The sequence below is a fragment of the Salmo salar genome, chromosome ssa25, assembly GCF_905237065.1.
Source record: "Salmo salar chromosome ssa25, Ssal_v3.1, whole genome shotgun sequence".
Classification (NCBI taxonomy): Eukaryota; Metazoa; Chordata; class Actinopteri; order Salmoniformes; family Salmonidae; genus Salmo; species Salmo salar.
Genome location: NC_059466.1, coordinates 25,694,284 through 25,715,150, shown reverse-complemented (window position 1 = coordinate 25,715,150; position 20,867 = coordinate 25,694,284). Strand labels below are relative to the sequence as shown.

The 20,867-nt window shown below is 47.2% G+C and overlaps 1 protein-coding gene across 2 annotated transcripts in view; it reads right to left on the bottom strand.

Moving 5' to 3' along the window:
• Nucleotides 1-20,867, bottom strand: part of LOC106586446 (receptor tyrosine-protein kinase erbB-4) — a 478,367-nt gene that overhangs the window by 45,495 nt on the left and 412,005 nt on the right. Inside the window, exons 18-20 of one of the 2 annotated variants that reach the window (XM_014173739.2) lie at nt 13,915-14,037; nt 11,880-11,978; nt 4,777-4,962 (exon numbers count right to left, since the gene is read on the bottom strand). In XM_014173739.2, the coding sequence (XP_014029214.2) occupies nt 4,777-4,962; nt 11,880-11,978; nt 13,915-14,037 (408 nt within the window). The remainder of the gene's footprint in view (nt 1-4,776; nt 4,963-11,879; nt 11,979-13,914; nt 14,038-20,867) is intronic. The other variant, XM_014173740.2, reaches the window with a different exon arrangement.

Below are 20,867 nucleotides of genomic sequence, written 5' to 3'. Positions count from 1 at the left end.
TGGCCTAGTGAGCTCAGCTAACCGACATGTCCCCATGCAGACTGACTGTGTGCCTGATGCTGATGGGAAACAGGAGGGGATACAGCTGAGGTGGAGTAAGGAGGACACCGTTTTTAAGACAGAGAGAAATAGTGAGATATGGAGATTTAAAGAAAGACAGATGAAAAGAGGGAGGAAAAAGCTAAGGAGAGATGGAGTTAAGAGGACAGGACACACACGGTGAGTTAGACAGTGAGAGAGGGATATAGCTCAAGAAAGAAAGAGAGAGGTAGAAGAAAAATCGAATAAATAAAGAGGGTGGTGCCACGGTGCCATGTCTCTCAGTGCATAGCCCCTGATTAATCTGCTCATTAGAATGGATCCCACGGCTGATTATTACATTAATAATCCATCGTGTAAAGGGCTGTCTGACGCAGAGAGAGAGCGAGAGACAGACAGACAGACAGACAGACAGACAGACAGACAGACAGACAGACAGACAGACAGACAGACAGACAGACAGACAGACAGACAGACAGACAGACAGACAGACAGACAGACAGACAGACAGAGAGAGAGCGAGAGAGGGGAGAAAGAACAAGATAGAGTTTGGCCCTGTCCGGGGGTATCATCGGATGGGGCCACAGTGTCTTCTGATCCCTCCTGTCTCAGCCTCCAGTATTTATGCTGCAGTAGTTTATGTGTCGGGGGGCTAGGGTCAGTCTGTTACATCTGGAGTATTTCTCTTGTCTTATCCGGTGTCCTGTGTGTATTTAAATATGCTCTCTCTAATTCTCTCTTTCTCTCTTTCTGTCTTTCTCTCGGAGGACCTGAGCCCTAGGACCATGCCTCAGGACTACCTGGTATGATGACTCCTTGCTGTCCCCAGTCCACCTGGCCGTGCTGCTGCTCCAGTTTCAACTGTTCTGCCTGCGGCTATGGAACCCTGACCTGTTCACCGGACGTGCTTGTTGCACCCTCGACAACTACTATGATTATTATTATTTGACCATGCTGGTCATTTATGAACATTTTAACATTTTAACATTTTGACCATGTTCTGTTATAATATCCACCCTGCACAGCCAGAAGAGGACTGGCCACCCCTCATAGCCTGGTTCCTCTCTAGGTTTCTTCCTAGGTTTTTGGCCTTTCTAGGGAGTTTTTCCTAGGGAGTTTTTCCTAGCCACCGTGCTTCTTTCACATGCTTTGCTTGCTGTTTGGGGTTTTAGGCTGGGTTTCTGTACAGCACTTTGAGAATATCAGCTGATGTACGAAGGGCTATATAAAAATAAATTTGATTTGATTTTGATTTGATAGAGAGGCGTCTCGCCTCGCCTCGCCTCCCAGTCACAGATTAACCTGTTTTTCACAGGAGCCTGGGAGCCTGGAGAGTCCCGAACAGCCATGTACCTGCACCCCTACCTGGGAACTCAGCTCTTACTGCTGGAGTTATACCATGCACACATCTACACAGATACCTTAGGGCCATATAAGCCACGGCTGACCTCTGTTTAAGACCCTGCACTTATACAATATGCTATATTCTCGTAAACTTTATTTCAGTCATTCAATTCTCCACAAAATGAACTCTGGGCGAGCATTGTTACTTATTGTACAAGGATTCATAGATTTCTACAACATTTACAATTCATTTACATATGACTTCACTCATAGTGAGGACTAGCAGAGTGTATTGAGAACTGGTATGCTGTCTCTATCCCAGGTCCCTGGTCTCATTACTTGGGGCCCCTGAGGGTCCCCTGAATCACACCTAGGAGGCCATCAAAACCTTCACAACCACTGCCTTAGAAACACTATATTGTGCCATAGGACCCGGGTCAAAAGTAGTGGACTATATAGGAAATAGTTCAAAAGTTCAAGCATTTCACAGTACTGGCACCTGCTATATCCTGTGCATGTGACAATAAAACTATGAAACTTTTGAACTATTCCTATATAGTATCCTTTCTCAACAATGCAGAATACGAATACAACAGAGAAGAAAAACACGGGAAATATGGTCAGTGAGAATAACAATATTTACAATGTGCATGTATACTGGAATGATTGAGGTAGGTGTGTACACTGAACACAAGTATAAACTCAACATGCAACAATTTAAAAGATTTGACTGAATTACAGTTCATATAAGGAAATCAGTCAATTGAAATTAAACCATTAGGCCCTAATCTATGGATTTCAAATTAACCGGAATATAGATATGCATATGTTGGTCACAGACACCTTTAAAAATAGGTAGGGGCGTGGATCAGAAAACCAGTCAGTATCTGGTGTGACCACCATTTGCCTCATGCAGCGCGACACGTCTCCTTCGCATAGAGTTGATCAGGCTGTTGATTGTGGCCTGTGGAATGTTGTCCCACTCCTCTTCAATGACTGTGTGAAGTTGCTGGATATTGGCGGGAACTGGAACACGCTGTGGTACACGTCAATCCAGAGCATCCCAAACGTGCTCAATGGGTGACATGTCTGGTGAGTATGCAGACATGTCACCCATGGGACAGTGCATTATCATGCTAAAACATGAGGTGATGGCGGCGAATGAATGGCACGACAATGGGCCTCAGGATCTCGTCCTACGGTATCTTTGTGCATTCAAATTGCCATCGATAAAATGCAATTAAGTTCATTGTCTGTAGCTTATGCCTGCCCATACCATAACCCCACCGCCACCATGGGACACTCTGTTCACAACGTTGACATCAGCAAACCTCTCAACGCGATGCGATACATGCTGTCTGCCATCTGCCTGGTAGAGTTGAAACCAGGAGTCATCCGTGAAGATCACAATGGCCAGTGGCCATTGAACGGGAGCATTTTCCCACTGAAGTCGGTTACGACGCCAAACTGCAGTCAGGTCAAGACCCTGGTGAGGATGACGAGCATGCAGATGAGCTTCCCTGAGACGGTTTCTGTCAGTTGGTGCAGAAATTCTTCTGTTGTGCAAATCCACAGTTTCATCAGCTGTCCGGGTGGCTGGTCTGTCGATCCCGCAGGTGAAGAAGCCAGATGTGGAGGCCCTGGGCTGGCGTGGTTACACGTGGTCTGCAGTTGTGAGGACAGATGGATGTACTGCCAAATTCTCTAAAACGACATTGGAGGCGGCTTATGGTAGAGACATTTTTGTTCAGTGTACATGTAAAAGTGGCTGGTAGCAGGATAAATACTAATGGTAATAATAATCACTATGGTTATGTGGTGAGTGGGTGATGAGTGTGAGTGCATGTGTATGTATGTATGTATGTATGTATGTATGTATGTATGTATGTATGTATGTATGTATGTATGTATGTATGTATGTATGTATGTATGTATGTATGTATGTATGTATGTATGTATGTATGTATGTATGTATGTATGTATGTGTGTGTGTGTGTGTGGTGTCAGTAGTGAGTGTGTGAGTGTGGGTGCGTGTGTATGTGCGTATATGCGTATGTGTGTGTAAGAAGCGTGTCAGTGTAGGTGTGTATGCCTGAGTGGGTAGAGACCTGTGGATGAGTGTGTGTGCTTGCCTGAGTGCGTGTCTCAGTGCAGAGAGGAAGTGCAGATAGTCGTGGGAGAGAGGGAGGGCAGTGGTAGTTACTGATAGTGTGTAGTAGGCTGTAGAGCACCTACAGATGGAACATCCAAATAAAGTGCTACCGAAAATGATCTTTGGAAAACTGCCATGTAGACGTACAGAGACGTCTTCTTCACCCATCATTTCACCAAGGATGGAAGGGATGCTGTTTAGTAATTCACTAGTTTATATTATCTCCTAAATGTTTTAAAGGGGATAGGGGGGACTGTTTACTGGAAGACCGCACTGTAGAGCTGGGGAGTGTGAAGTCAGAGACAGAGGTTGTGATGACACTCTATTCCCTTTATAGTGCACTACTTTATAGTGCAGTACTTGTTACCAAAACAGCAGTGCACTATATAGGGAACAGGGTGCCATAGGGGCCCGGCCAAAAGCAGCACACTATAAAGTGAATAGAGTGCAATTTGGAATGCACACAGAGAGTATCTGAGGTAAAAACCTAGTCACTCTACATCACTGACAGACTCCACAAGGTTAAGACTGTAGGATCAATGAAACTTCAACGGAGCAGGTATAAGCAGAATCTAGAATGAGAATGTGTGTTTGAGAGATTATGGATGAGTGTATTCATGTAGAGACACACAGATATTGAGTGAGAGCATGAGAGAGATAGAGGATGGGGGAGAGACAGACAGAGAGAGAGAGAGAGAGAGAGAGAGAGAGAGAGAGAGAGAGAGCGAGAGAGAGAGAGAGAGAGAATGAGAGACAAAGAGAGCGAGACAGAGAGAGGGACAGAGAGAGAGTGAGAGAGAGAGAGAGAGAGAGAGAGAGAGAGAGAGAGAGAGAGAGAGAGAGAGAGAGAGAGAGAGAGAGAGAGAGAGAAAGAAGTATAGAGAAAGAGGGAGAATGAGAGAGAAAAAGAGAGAGAGAGTGAGAGAGTGCAGGTGGTCTTAGTGTTTTGTATACTCAGTGTATACCCACACTCCATTGCAACACCGTGGGGTGACGGTTACTGTAAAGGCTGTGAGAGGGATTTCAAAACTCCCTCAAACATGCATATAATGGTGAATGGATCTTCCATAGCGATATGTTTGACATTCTGATCACCTTTTCGTATTTGATCATTTTAATGTCAGAACAGTCACAGTGGGTATGTATAGTAGTAGATAGCTATGAAACAGGGCCACAGACAGAAAGTGGCTGACGGTGCTCAAACCCCCATACAAGATTTAACCTTAACAGGTGAGTCTTACCTTGGCGATCTGAACACACCAGTTGAGCAACAGCTGGGAGCCGATGTTGTCCTTGTGTTCGTGGACGTAGTCGAGCAGGCAGCCGTGGGGCATGAGCTGGGTGACCAGCTGGATGGTGGGGCTCAGGCAGACCCCCAGGAGACGGACCAGGTGGGGGTGTTCCATGCTAGCCATGATCAGAGCCTCCTGGGGAACACACACAGGGACTCAGGCACACAGGGAGACCATATATTCAATACATTTCAACCATAGGGGTGCCTATATTTGTCCTGTTTCACATATGTACAAGTGTGTAACCTGTACAAGCGTGTGTTGTGAAATGGAAGTGTGTTTCTTGCATATCTCTGAGACACCTTCGGAGAGTTGGGTCACGGCCATGGATCAGCCATTATTGACGGCGTCCCTGGAGCAATTGGGGTTAAGTGCCTTGCTCAAGAGCAGATCGACAGAATTTTCACCTAGTCGGGTCGGAGATTCGAACCATAGCATCCTTTCGGTTACTGGCCCAACACTCTATCGGCTATGCTACCTGCTGCCCGTATACACTGTTGTACGTCAGGGGGCTGTAGAAGGACTGAAAGGTCTTTTGCGTTCGTTCAAATCATCCATTATTCCATTTGGTTTAATTGATGAGCAGCACAAGTACGAGCAAGAAAGGTATCAACATTTAATCACCCAATTCACAAGATACATACACACTAGCACTCACAGCCCCCAGCAGTACAGCCAACCTCACAACCCCACACACAAATACAACATCAATTCAACCAGGCTATTGCCACGTTGTATCCCATGACAGTGATGGTGTTATACAGAGAGAGCAGGCAGGAAAGTATAGTATAGTGCATACGGCTCAGAGAGAGAGAGTTGGGACTGCAGCCCAAATGGCACCGTTTTCCCTTTATAATGCACTACCTTTGACAAGGGCCCATATGGAAACCCACAGGACTTTGGTAAAAACAAGTAGTGTACTACACAGGGCATAGGGTGCAGTTTGAGACACATCTTGGATTTATGATCACTGCTTCACTGCACTTGAATAATCCAATCCTTAGTTATCAGCTGCAGATCTACTACAATCTAAGGCCCTACATCTCCACGATCTTAAATCAGGGGGATTGACAGAGGGAGAGAAGGGGAGAGAAGGGCCACTCTGTCTGCTTTTAACTGAGCCTGCCTGTAGAACAGCTTCCTCCCCTGTAAATCTACATGGTAAAGAGGTTCATCTATCATTTTTGTGTGTGACTGTGTGTAGTGGGGGAGCTATAATTCTACAGCATAGGCTTAGAATAGAAAAACACACATGACACAAGCACACACAAACACAAAAACACACAGACATACTTGAACATTTTCCCACACGCATGATATATTGATAGCTGTGAATTTGTTATGTGTATAGTGACAACATGATCTTGTTCACGATGATGCAACGACTGAGAACTGCTAACCTAATGCTACATATTAGCATGTGTGGAAAGATCTATGGAAGCAGTGGCCTATTACTGTTTGCATTGATGAGTGTGAATGTGAGCGTTCTGCTGTGTGGATTCCATTCTTCATCAGTGTGTGTCTTCTACGTGTGTCTTCTACGTGTGTTTCTACGTGTGCCGTCTACGTGTGCCGTCTACGTGTGTCTTCTACGTGTGTCTTCAACGTGTGTCGTCAAAGTGTGTCTTCTACGTGTGTATTCTACGTGTGTCGTCTACGTGTGCCGTCTACGTGTGCCGTCTACGTGTGTCTTCTACGCGTGTCTTCTACGCGTGTCTTCTACGCGTGTCGTCTACGCGTGTCTTCTACGCGTCTTCTACGCGTGTCTTCTACGCGTGTCGTCTACGCGTGTCGTCAAAGTGTGTCTTCTACGCGTGTCGTCAAAGTGTGTCTTCTAAGTGTGTCTTCTACGTGTGTCGTCAAAGTGTGTCTTCTACGTGTGTCGTCAAAGTGTGTCGTCAAAGTGTGTCTTCTACGTGTGTCTTCTACGTGTGTTTTCTACGCGTGTCTTCTACGCGTGTCTTCTACGCGTGTCTTCTACGTGTCTTCTACGCGTGTCTTCTACGCGTGTCTTCTACGCGTGTCTTCTACGTGTCTTCTACGCGTGTCTTCTACGTGTCTTCTACGCGTGTCTTCTACGCGTGTCTTCTACGTGTCTTCACGCCGTGTCTTCTACGTGTCTTCACGGCGTGTCTTCACGCCGTGTCTTCACGCCGTCTTCACGCGTGTCTTCACGGCGTGTCTTCTACGCGTCTTCACGCGTGTCTTCTACGCGTGTCTTCTACGTGTGTAGTCTATGTGTCTTCTACGCGTGTCTTCTACGCGTCTTCTATGCGTGTCTTCTACGCGTGTCCTCTACGCGTGTCGTCCGCGCCGTGTCTTCACGCGTGTCTTCACGCGTGTCGTCCACGCCGCGTCTTCACGCGTGTCTTCTACGCGTGTCTACTACGCGCGTCGCCTACGCGTGTCGTCCACGCCGTGTCTTCTACGCCGTGTCTTCACGCGCGTCGTTCACGCGTGTCTTCTACGTGTGTAGTCTATGTGTCTTCTACGCGCGTCTTCACGCCGTCTTCTGCGCGGGTCTTCTACGCCGTGTCCTCTCACGCGTGTCGCCCACGCGTGTCTTCACGCGTGTCTTCTACGCGTGTCGTCCACGCCGTGTCTTCTACGCCGTGTCTTCTACGCCGCGTCTTCTACGCGCGTCGCCACGCGTGTCGCCCACGCCGCGTCTTCACGCCGTGTCTTCACGCGCGTCGTCCACGCCGTGTCTTCTACGCCGTGTCTTCACGCCGTGTCTTCTACCCGTGTCTTCTACCCGTGTATTCTACGTGTGTCTTCTACGCGTGTCTTCTACGCGCGTCGTCCACGCCGTGTCTTCACGCTGTCGTCTCACGCGTGTCTTCTACGCGTGTCTTCTACGCGTGTCTTATACCCGTGTCTTCACGTGTGTATTCTACGTGTGTCGTCTACGCGTGTCTTCTACGCGTGTCTTCTACGCGTGTCTTCTACGTGTGTCTTCTACGTGTGTCGTCTACGTGTGTATTCTACGTGTGTCTTCTACGTGTGTTGTCTACGCGTCTTCTATGCGCGTCTTCTATGCGTGTCTTCTACGCGTGTCTTCTACGCGTGTCTTCTACGCGTGTCTTCTACGTGTCTTCTACGCGTGTCGTCTACGCGTGTCGTCTACGCGTGTCGTCTACGCGTGTCTTCTACGCGTGTCGTCTACGCGTGTCTTCTGCGCGTGTCGTCTACGCGTGTCGTCTGCGCGTGTCTTCTACGCGTGTCTTCTACGCGTGTCTTCTACGCGTCTTCTACCCGTGTCTTCTACGTGTGTCTTCTAAGTGTGTCGTCTATGCGTGTCTTCTACGCGTGTCTTCTACGCGTGTCTTCTACGTGTGTCTTCTAAGTGTGTCGTCTATGCGTGTCTTCTATGCGTGTCTTCTACGCGTCTTCTACCCGTGTCTTCTACGTGTGTCTTCTAAGTGTGTCGTCTATGCGTGTCTTCTACGCGTGTCTTCTAAGTGTGTCGTCTATGCGTGTCTTCTATGCGTGTCTTCTACGCGTCTTCTACCCGTGTCTTCTACGTGTGTCTTCTAAGTGTGTCGTCTATGCGTGTCTTCTATGCGTGTCTTCTACGCGTCTTCTACCCGTGTCTTCTACGTGTGTCTTCTAAGTGTGTCGTCTATGCGTGTCTTCTACGCGTGTCTTCTACGCGTGTCTTCTACGCGTCTTCTATACGCGTCTTCTACGCGTGTCTTCTACGCGTGTCTTCTACCCGTGTCTTCTACGCGTCTCTTCTACGCGGGTCTTCTACGCGGGTCTTCTACGCGGGTCTTCTACACGTGTCTTCTACGCGTCTTCTACGTGTGTCTTCTACGCGTGTCTTCTACGGGTCTTCTACGCGTGTCTTCTACGCGTGTCTTCTACGCGTGTCTTCTGAGGAAAGAGGAGGGAGGAAAGAGGAGGGAGGCAACTCCTTCAAAAGCCTCCTCAGTCTGAAGCCTGTCTCTCCAGCCGTGTGAGTTTGCGTCTTCTCCGCGTGTCTTCTACGCGTGTCTTCTACGCGTGTCTTCTACACGTGTCTTCTACGCGTCTTCTATGCGTGTCTTCTACGCGTGTCTTCTACGCGTCTTCTACGCGTGTCTTCTACGCGTGTCTTCTACGCGTCTTCTATGCGTGTCTTCTATGCGTGTCTTCTACGCGTCTCGTCTACGCGTCTTCTACGCGTGTCTTCTACGCGTGTCTTCTACGCGTCTTCTACGTGTGTCTTCTACGTGTGTCTTCTACGTGTGTCGTCTACGTGTGTATTCTACGTGTGTCGTCTACGTGTGTATTCTACGTGTGTCGTCTACGTGTGTCGTCTACGCGTGTATTCTACGCGTGTCGTCTACGCGTGTCGTCTACGCGTGTCGTCTACGCGTGTATTCTACGCGCGTCGTCTACGTGTGTATTCTACGTGTGTCGTCTACGTGTGTCGTCTACGTGTGTCGTCTACGTGTGTCTTCTACGTGTGTCGTCTACGTGTGTCTTCTACGTGTGTCGTCTACGTGTGTCGTCTACGTGTGTCTTCTACGTGTGTCGTCTACGTGTGTCGTCTACGTGTGTCGTCTACGTGTGTCTTCTACGTGTGTCGTCTACGTGTGTCGTCTACGTGTGTCGTCTACGTGTGTCGTCTACGTGTGTCTTCTACGTGTGTCGTCTACGTGTGTCGTCTACGTGTGTCGTCTACGTGTGTATTCTACGCGTGTCTTCTACGTGTGTCTTCTACGTGTGTCGTCTACGTGTGTCTTCTAAACAGTTGAACAAACCAAAACTAACTCCTTTAACAGAGAGAGGGATATGACATGTCATTGTCTCGGTCTAGACAACTAGGTTTATTATGGCAGAGATGTGGTCCAGAGATGTGCTTAGGCCTTCAAAAGGAATAACTCACACTGGTGCCCTGCCGGTAACACACACACACACACACACACACACACACACACACACACACACACACACACACACACACACACACACACACACACACACACACACACACACACACACACACACACACACACACACACACACACACACACACACACACACACACACACCAACAGTGGTCCAGACTACCATGTTGCTGACAGTCTTCTTAATTAATGAGTATTCATCCTCCTGCTATGCTGCTAGCTACAGGAGTAAACAGGGCTGCTGCTCATTGGCCAAACATCGCCAGGGGCCATCTCCACGTCCGTGTGTGTCCGTGTGTGTGTTGTGTGTGTGCATGTGTGTTGTGTGTGTGTTGTGTGTGTTGTGTGTGCATGTTGTGTGTGTGTTGTGTGTGTCTGTGTGTGCGTGTGTGTGTGTCTCCACGTCCAATCTGAAGACATGTGCCACTGCGTTTTGATTGCTGTTTAAATGAAGAAGCTGTGCTGCCTCCTCTTCCTAAATCCTCCATGGCGGAGGGAGGAGATCGGAGGGAGGAGAACAGAGGGAGAAGCGCGGAGGGAGGAGGGTGGAGGGAGGAGAGCAGATGGAGGACAGAGGAGGGAGGAAAGAGGAGGGAGGACAGAGGAGGGAGGACAAAGGAGGGAGGAAAGAGGAGGGAGGACAGAGGAGGGAGGACAGAGGAGAGAGGAAAGAGGAGGGAGGACAGAGGAGGGAGGAAAGAGGAGAGAGGAAAGAGGAGGGAGGACAGAGGAGGGAGGACAGAGAAGAGAGGAAAGAGGAGGGAGGACAGAGGAGGGAGGACAGAGAAGAGAGGAAAGAGGAGGGAGGACAGAGGAGCGAGGACAGAAGATGGAGGACGGAGGAGGGAGGAGGGAGGAGGGAGGAAAGAGGAGGGAGGACAGAGGAGAGAGGAAAGAGGAGAGAGGAAAGAGGAGGGAGGAAAGAGGAGGGAGGCAACTCCTTCAAAAGCCTCCTCAGTCTGAAGCCTGTCTCTCCAGCCGTGTGAGTTTGCGTCCCAAATGGCACCCTATTCCCTTTATAGTGCACTACCTTTTACCAGGACCCATAGGGCAGGGAACTATATAGGGAACACAGAAGGCTGGTGGCACCTTAATTGGGGAGGATGAGCTCGTGGTATCGGCTTGAGCGGAATGAGTGGAATGGTTTCAAATACATCAAACACAGTTTCCATATGGTTGATGCCATTCCATTCGCTCCATCCCAGCCATTATGATGAGCCATCCTGTCCTCAGCAGCCTCCTGTGATAGTGAATAAGATGCCATTTGGAACGCAGGCTGAGTCTCCCCTCCCCTACCTCTCCACATTGACCCCTCCTGTTTAGTCAAAGACATCTGAAGGTCCTCCTCCCCCTTCGTCCCCCCTCCTCCCTCATGCTGTCCTCCAGTTGACAGGCAGCTATCCCATCAGCCACGGCAGCAGAGAGCGCTGGGCCTGGGTTCAACTACTATTTAAAATAATTTCAAATACTGTGCTTAATTTAGCCTGCCTGATGCCATTGAACCAATATAATAATCCACTCCAGGCAGGGTAAAGCAATTCATTTTTTTATTTCAAATAGTTTTTGAAACCAGGTCTGCTGAGCCCCATTGATTCCTCTCTTGGAGAGGGGAAGAGAGGAGGGGAGAAAAGAGGATAATGAGAGGAGGAGAGAGATAGGAGGGATGAAGCGAAGGAAGGGAAAGCTCATTAGCATGACACTCAGCTGATGATGCACTGTGGGAAATACCCAGCCTGCCTCTGGCTCCTCCTGGGGGCCATCGCTAAGATCGCCTTCTAAGACACGTGCTACGTGTCACACCCACCCACACACACACCCACACACACCCACACACACACAATGTACATGCACGCACGTGTCTCCACACATCAAAGCAAGATTGATAAAAGTACAAATATAACAACGCCGTAATAGATTAAAACACAGTGGAAATGGGTCGCTAGGAGGGATTTCATTGAGGTTGCATCACAGATGTAGTAGTAGATAACATCATTAGATTGTTAACATCCATTTTTCCTTTTGAAATAAAAGAGTGCTGAATGTTTTATGAATGACTGGGGAATCGTACTGTCGTCAGCCATAGGTACTGTGAGCCTGTGGTGTGTGGCGGTGGTGGTGTAGTGTATGGGGTCTCTACGGAGCCAGTAAAACACTCACGTCCATGAACTCCACGTTAGCCTTGGGTCCCGTTGCCTCGTTCAGGATCTTGATGGCCACCGGGATCTTCACTGTCTCACCCTCCGGCACCCAGATACCCTGAGGGGGGAGAGGAGGAGAGAGGGGGAGAGGAGGGTGGAGAGATGGGGAGTAAGTTAGATGGGATGATAGGAGAGGAGAGAAGGAGAGGGAGAGGAGAGGTGGAGGGCAGGAGAGGTGAGTTACATGAAGGGAACAATAACCATTTGTAAAAAAGGGGAGAGGAGAAGTGGGAACAGGGGAGCTAAGACTACACAGCCGCTGAGTCACAAAGTCAGACACTGTGGTTTCTAGACATACACTAGTTCAGACCTCTTACATTGTGAGACATACAGTAGTTCAGACCTCTTACACTGTGAGACATACACTAGTTCAGACCTCTTACACTGTGAGACATACACTAGTTCAGACCTCTTACATTGTGAGACATAGTTCAGACCTCTTACATTGTGAGACATACAGTAGTTCAGACCTCTTACACTGTGAGACATACACTAGTTCAGACCTCTTACATTGTGAGACATAGTTCAGACCTCTTACATTGTGAGACATACAGTAGTTCAGACCTCTTACACTGTGAGACATACACTAGTTCAGACCTCTTACACTGTGAGACATACACTAGTTCAGACCTCTTACATTGTGAGACATACACTAGTTCAGACCTCTTACATTGTGAGACATACACTAGTTCAGACCTCTTACACTGTGAGACATACAGTAGTTCAGACCTCTTACACTGTGAGACATACACTAGTCCAAACCTCTTACACTGTGAGACATACAGTAGTTCAGACCTCTTACACTGTGAGACATACAGTAGTTCAGACCTCTTACACTGTGAGACATACAGTAGTTCAGACCTCTTACACTGTGAGACATACACTAGTTTAGACTTCTTACACTGTGAGACATACACTAGTTCAGACCTCTTACATTGTGAGATATACACTAGTTCAGACCTCTTACACTGTGAGACATACACTAGTTCAGACCTCTTACACTGTGAGACATACAGTAGTTCAGACCTCTTACATTGTGAGACATACACTAGTTCAGACCTCTTACACTGTGAGACATACACTAGTTCAGATCTCTTACACTGTGAGACATACAGTAGTTCAGACCTCTTACACTGTGAGACATACAGTAGTTCAGACCTCTTACACTGTGAGACATACAGTAGTTCAGACCTCTTACACTGTGAGACATACACTAGTTCAGACCTCTTACACTGTGAGACATACAGTAGTTCAGACCTCTAACACTGTGAGACATACACTAGTTCAGACCTCTTACACTGTGAGACATACAGTAGCTCAGACCTCTTACACTGTGAGACATACCGTAGTTCAGACCTCTTACACTGTGAGACATACAGTAGTTCAGACCTCTTACACTGTGAGACATACAGTAGCTCAGACCTCTTACACTGTGAGACATACCGTAGTTCAGACCTCTTACACTGTGAGACATACAGTAGCTCAGACCTCTTACACTGTGAGACATACCGTAGTTCAGACCTCTTACACTGTGAGACATACAGTAGCTCAGACCTCTTACACTGTGAGACATACAGTAGTTCAGACCTCTTACACTGTGAGACATACAGTAGTTCAGACCTCTTACACTGTGAGACATACACTAGTTCAGACCTCTTACACTGTGAGAAATACCATAGTTCAGGGCTATCTCTCTGCTCTTATCCTCTCTCCTGCTTGAGTCACAGCAGACCTGGCCTGGATTTGCATGTTATCCTTACTATGCGCCTATGGCAACTCTCCCGTCTGCTTCCATTCCTCCCTCCCTATCTCCCTCCCTCTTTCCCTCCATTCTCATTTCCTGTTATCATCTCCCCATCTCCCCAGGCTCCCTATCATTCTCTCTCTCCCACCCTCCACCTTGAAACATCTCCTTCTTTCTGACTGCAAAAAAAGTGCAAAAAAAGTGGTTGTAGCTGTGTGAGTGCATGTGAGTGTATGTGATAAGTTGATACCTTATAGACGGTGCCGAAGGCCCCCGAGCCCAGTATCTTGACCCTCTTGAGTTCAGTCTCTTTGAGGATGCGGAGCTGGGCCTGGTTAGGGGCTGTACCACTAGGTGTCAGGGGCTCCACCAGCTATAGGGAGAAACAATCAATCAACTCATCAGTCAAATAAACAGTCAATGAATCAATCAGAAATATGTTAGTCCCTCACTCCGTTACCAGTCAATCAACCAATTAACCAATCAATCTAGCATGCTATTAAGAAACCAACCAGTCACATCTCCCATGGGTATGGCACTCTTTCATCTTCCGAAGATAAACTTTCAAAAAGACTTACCAGAGAGGCAACAGTGACAAATATAAAACAAGAGGGGAAGAGAGCGGGAAAGAGATGGAGAACAGGGAGAGATGGAGAGAACGAGGGGGTGGATAATAGCAACAGTTGAAGAGGAGTATAGGCTCTCGTAGTTTCATTATCTTTCAAGTGGAGAACAATGAATCCACCGGAAGGGAGAGAGGGATAGGGAGGGAGAGAGAGCGAGGTGGAAAGTGAGGGAAAGAAAGGTGTGAGAAAGAGGTTCATAGAGGGGAACAGAGAAAGAGACAGAGGGAGAAAAAGAGAGAGACAAAGAAAGGAAGAGAGATATATAGAAAGTGGAGAGAGAAAGATAGAGGGAGGGAGGGGAGATATAGAGAGAGGAAGCGAGCGAAAGAGAGAAAAAGAGAGGGAAGGAGGGGAGAGAGAGATCGAGGGAGAGGGAGAAAGAAAAAGAAAGAAAAGAGAGTGGAGAGAGAGCGCGAGAGAGAGCGCGAGAGAGAGAGAGGGGGAAGGAGCAGAGAGAGAGAGAAAGAGAGACAGCGAGAGATGGAAGAAAAAGAGAGAGAGAAAGCGAGGGAGGGAGAGAGATAGAGAAAGGGAGAAGAAGTAAATCAGCTCTCCTCTGCTTCGGCCCTGTCCTCTGGCTCATCACAACACTCTAATTAAAAAAACATAGCTGTTCTTTATTTTATTGGAATTCTGAATCAGGCTTGCAGGAGAGGACAGAGAAGAGGAAAGAGGGGGAGGGGAAAGAGAGGGAGAAAGAGAGGGGGTAGAGAGGAAAGAAGGATGGGGAAGAGGAAGAATAGGGGGAGAGGGAGGAAAGAGATATAGAAGGACAGGGAAGGGACAGAGAAGGTGGGATGGATGTCCTTCCATATCTTTTTCGTCCCCCTCTCCCTCCCCCTCTTCTTCCTCTTCCCCCTCTCCTTCTTTCCTCTCTCCTCCGCTTCTCCTTCTCCTTCCCCCTTTCCCTTTCTGTCTGTTTTCCTCCCCCTCTCTTTCCCCCTCTCCTTCCCTCTCTCCTTCCTCTCCCATCTTCCCTGCCCCTTCCTTATCTGTCATTATCTCTTTCCTCCCCCTCTTCTTCCTCTTCCCCCTCTCCTTTCCTCTTTGTTCCCCCTCTCCCTCTCCTTCCCCTTCTCCCCTTCTCTCTTCTCTGTCCTCTCCTGCAAGGCTGATTCAAAATACCATTTAAATAAAGAACAGCTATTGTTTTTTAATCAGACTGTTGTGATGAACCAGAGGGCCACACACAGCCAGCAACCTCACCTTCGCCCCAGACTGTAGGGAGCTGTCTGTTAGGGTATTTTCACACTTGGTCGATTTCAGCCAATTGTTTTGAATGTTTTGGTGCAGTGTGAACACTCCAAAGGAATTCAGAACCCTCAAAAGAGCCCCTGAAGCAAACCGAACTGAGACCACCTCTAGAGGTGTTCGGAGTTCGGTTCGCTTGAATTCCGTGGCCCGGTTCCCTTTTTTTAGGGCAATGTGAACACAAAGCTCCCCAGGCTCGCTTGTCATTATTCCTGCACCACACGCTAGACTACTGCAGCACTGTTTCCCCTGCCACAACCCCCCACATTGGTTCCACAAAAGAGAGAAGATGGTGATGTGCAGGTTCTCAGAAATAAACGTGTGCTGTTTTTGCATATTGATTAGCGATTGTCAAGGATGCACAGAAATTCCAAAATATGTATGGAGTTTTTAGTTCAAGATTATTTGTTTGCAATATGTGATGTATAGGCTAAGAGAGTTTCATAAAGTGTTTATTCGATAGTGGGGTTTGAATAGCGTGAAAAGACAACATATTTGGTGAGAATCACAACATAGTATACAGAATAAATTTCAGCTCTTAAAGGGGCAGTAGCAAACATTTTCAATTACATCATTATTCAATCTGCTGTTATTCTTCTGCTATTTATTCTGTTACTAATAATATTTCCATGTTAATATTATCTTCTGATTACAATTATTTAAATGCAATCTATTAGCTTCCAAAAGGTAAGTATGTACAATATCTAGCTGTCCGATAGCATATTCTGATGGAATGGCTTGTCCTGAACTTTGCAAAAAAACATTGAGTGAATGTTGGAAAAAGATCTTGGTTCCTTTCTAAACATAGCAATGTGAATGCAAAGAGGACTTGGACCACAACATAGGTGAAGTGAGATGTCAAAAGTTCAGAGATGGATTTCAGTTCTCATTCAAAGGCAAGGGCAGTGTGAATACAAAGAGAACTGAGCTATTTTGCTTTTTTTACCCCAGAGTTCACTTTAAAGAGGACTGAGATTGGTTCTTTTAAATGGGACTTTATGTGAAAACACCCCTAGATGAGGTGCTGAACTTGTAGTTCCAAGGGGCGGGAGGGAGCTGTCCACCAACCCACTCTAATCTGTGGTGCTGAAACCTGAGCAAGACTACTAGGATGTCCATTTATTTAGACCCTTCGAGCAGTCATTTCTTGTTTGTTATTACTTGTTATTATTTAAAGCTAAAATCCTTAGTTGCTCCATTTCTTGACTTATAGATTAATTATATACACACAATGATTATTGAATAATATCATTTAGAATTGCCTCATGAGCTTAGATCAACTGTCGTATCCCATCATAATCCAAAATATAAGCTTGTTTTACTCCAATGTTTGTAAACAATGTAAATGTAAAATATGTCTAAAACTATCATTTTGATGTCATGGAAGGTCAGCCCTTGCATCCATACCTCTGTTTATGAATTTGAGCGTGGTTACATTTCTCCAGGGCCATCTCTCAACTTTTTAACGAATCCTAGGCTGGGTTTCCGCTTTGTTATTGTTTCAATTAACTGACTTGACACTGAGTTTTGCATTGAGCCAATTAGTATTGAATAAAACCAGTGAGTTCTATAATAATAAAGCAGTGAACAGTACTGTATGTGTGTGCAGCTAATCAAGACAGCACAGAGGAGCGGAATGGATGGAGATAGTGCGAGAGAGCAGTGATGTAAGGTATAACGGAAAAAGGCACAATCTTGTCATTACTGAAATAACTAGTAAAAAGCCCAGTGCACCATCACTTCATGGTGCTGTAAGTGTAGGGTAGAAGGACATGGCAGGAGACCAGCACATTCAGGCTCTTACACCGCCCTATGTGATACTGAGAGCTTTAATGGAACCTGTCCCTGATGTCTGTTAACACAGATCACCCTCTCCTCTCCTCCTACATGGGAGACTGAACACATGTCTGTCCGTCTGTCTGTCTGTGTCATGCCCTGACCTTAGAGATCCCTTTTATTCTCTATTTGGTTAGGTCAGGGTGTGACTAGGGTGGGAAATCTATGTTTCTATTTCTTTATTGGCCTAGTATAGTTCCCAATCAGAGACAGCTGTTTGTCGTTGTCTCTGATTGGGGATCATACTTAGGCAGCCCTTTTTCCCACCTTAGATTGTGGGATCTTGTTTTTGCATAGGTGCTGTGTTGCCTGCAGAACTTTACGGTTGTTTTTGTATTTTGTTGTTTTGACGATGTTCATTTGAAAATAAAGTATAATGTTCGCCTTCCACGCTGCACCTTGGTCCAATGTTTATGACGAGCGTAACTGTCTGTCTGTCTGTCTGTCTGTCTGTCTGTCTGTCTGTCTGTCTGTCTGTCTGTCTGTCTGTCTGTCTGTCTGTCTGTCCGACTGTCAAAATTTGTTCTGCAATGATGAAAATCCAATAACACGATGTGGAGACCAATTCATTTTTTCAATTTCAAGAAATAGAGAATTAGTCAACAAAAGTGCAAGGGTGACAACTATACAACTGTACATGTAAACAGTCTTAATAGTGACCAGTAGCAGGATAAATAGATAAATACTAATGGTAATCAATAATCAGCAGCATAATGGTAGTAATGTGTGTGTGTGTGTGTGTGTGTGTGTGTGTGTGTGTGTGTGTGTGTGTGTGTGTGTGTGTGTGTGTGTGTGTGTGTGTGCGTGTGAGTAAGAGTGACAGTGAAGGTATGTGTGTATGAGTGGGTAGAGAACTCTGGATGGGCATAGAGTCAGTGTGGATAGTCTGTGGAAGAGGGACAGCAGTAGTTGTTAACCATTTAACAGTGTTACAGCCAGGGGATAAGAGCTGTTCAGGAGTCTGTTGGTCTGAGCCTTGATGCACCGGTTCTGCCTGCCAGACGGGAGTGTGGACAACAGTCCATGTCGCGAGTGTCTGGAGTCTTTGGCAATTTTTCTCGCAAACCATTTCTGTATGGACCTCGCTTTGTGCACGAAGGCATTGTCATGCTGAAACAGGAAAGGGCCTTCCCTAAACTGTTGCTACAAAGTTGGAAGCACAGAATCGTCTAGAATGTCATTGTATGCTGTAGCGTTAGGATTTCCCTTCACTGGAACTAAGGGGCCTAAACCATGAAAAACAGCCCCATGACAATAATCCTCTTCCACCAAACTCAGCATTTAGGGTTCTCCTGGCATCCACCAAACCCAGATTAGTCTGTCGGACTGCCAGATGGTAAAGCTTGATTCATCACTCCAGAGAACACGTTTCCACTGCTCCAGAGTTCAATGGCAGCGAGCTTTACACCACTCCAGCCGACACTTGGCATTGCGCAATTTGATCTCAGGCTTGTGAACGACGGCTCGGCAATGGAAACCCATTTCATGAAGCTCACAACGAACAGTTCTTGTGCTGACTTTGTTTCCAGAGGCAGTTTGGAACTCAGTAGTGAGCGTTGCAACCGAGGACAGACTATTTTTATGAGCTATGCGCTTCAGCATTAGCGGTCCCGTTTTGTGAGCTTGTGTGGCTTACCACTTCGCGGCTTGGCCGTTTTTGCTCCTAGACGTTTCCACTTCACAATAACAGCACTTATAGTTGACCAGGGCAACTCTAGCAGGGCAGAAATTTTACGAACCAATCTCCATTCTAGTGCCAATCTTTGTCTATGGAGATAGCATGGCTGTGTGCCTGATTTTATACACCTGTCAGCAATGTGTCACGACTTCCGCCGAAGTCGGTCCCTCTCCTTGTTCGGGCGGCGTTCGGCGGTCGACGTCACCGGCCTTCTAGCCATCGCCGATCCACTTTTCATTTTCCATTTGTTTTGTCTTTGTTTTACACACCTGGTTTCACTTCCCCAATTACGTGTTCATTATTTAACCCTCTGTTCCCCCATGGTTTTTTTGTGAGTGATTGTTTGTATGTTATACGGTCCGTTATGTGGGCTTGCTTTATTGTATTGTATTTGCCTATTGTGAGTAAATTACGTTTATTTACTCATATCTGCTGTCCTGCGCCTGACTCCTCTACACAAGCTACACACAGACCTCATTACACAATGGGTGTGGCTGAAATAGCCAAATCCACAAATTTGAAGGGATGTCCACATACTTTTGTATATTTTGTGTACATTCTGGATGGCTGAGAGCTGCCCCCAGTGACGCGCTGGGCCGGCCACACCATCCTCTGTATGGCCTTCCAGTAGCGGGCAGTGCAGTTGCCATACCAGATGGTGATACAACCAGTCAGAATGCTCTCGATGGTGCAGCTGTAAAAATTCCTGAGGATCTGAGGGGCCACGCCTAATTATTTCAGCCTCCTGAGGGAGAATAGGTGCTGCCGTGACTTCTTCACAACTATCCTGAGTCAACTCCTTGGTCTTGTTGATGTTGATGGAGAGATTGTTGTCCTGGCACCACACTGCCAGGTCTCTGAACTCCTCCCCGTAGGCTTTCTCATCGCTGTTGGTGATCAGGCCTACCACCTTTGTGTCGTCAGCAATCTTGATGATGGAGTTGGAGTCATGCGTGGCCACATAGTGGTGGGTAAACAGGGAGTACAGGGGGGGGCTAAGCATACACCACTGGGGGGTCCCCGTGTTGAGGATCAGCGTGTCAGAGGTGTTGTTACATAATCTCACCACCTAGGGTTTGCCCGGCATGAAGTCCAGGATCCAGTTGCAGAGGGAAGTGTTCAGTCCCAGGGTCCCGACCTTGGTGATGAAAGGGAACTATGTTGTTGAATGGCAGTCTCACATAGGTATTTCTCTTGTCCAGGTGAGAGAGGGCAGTGTGGAGTGCAATTGAGATTGCATCATCTGTAGATATGTTGAGGCAGTATGGAAATTAGAGTGGGTCCAGGGTGTCTGGGATGATGGAATTGATGTGTGCAATGACCAGCCTTTCAAAGCACTTCATGGTTACAGAGCTCAGTGCTACAGTGACGGTAGTGCTGTAGTCATTATGGCAGGTAGCCTCAGAGAGTTCTTGGGAACAGGAATGATGGGGGTCAGCTTGAGACGTGGGGATTACAGACTGGTACAAGGAGAGGTTGAAAATGACAGTGAAGATGCCTGCCAGCTGGGCTGTGCGTGCCCTGAGAACGTAGCCTGGAATACCGTCCTGCCTCGCGGCCTTGCGAGTGTTGACTAGATTAAAAGCCTTATTCACATCAGACTCAGAGAATGGGATCACCTATTCCTCTGGGATGGCTGGGGCCTTCATGCACTTGTCGAAGTGTTGAGTTCGTCTAGTAGAGAGGCATCCTTTGTAATCCTTAATGGACTGTAGCTCCTGCCACACGCGTTGGACATCGGAGCCGGTGTAATAGGATTCCACCTTGTTCCTATACTGTCCTTTTGCCTGTTTGATGGCTCTTCGGAGGTCG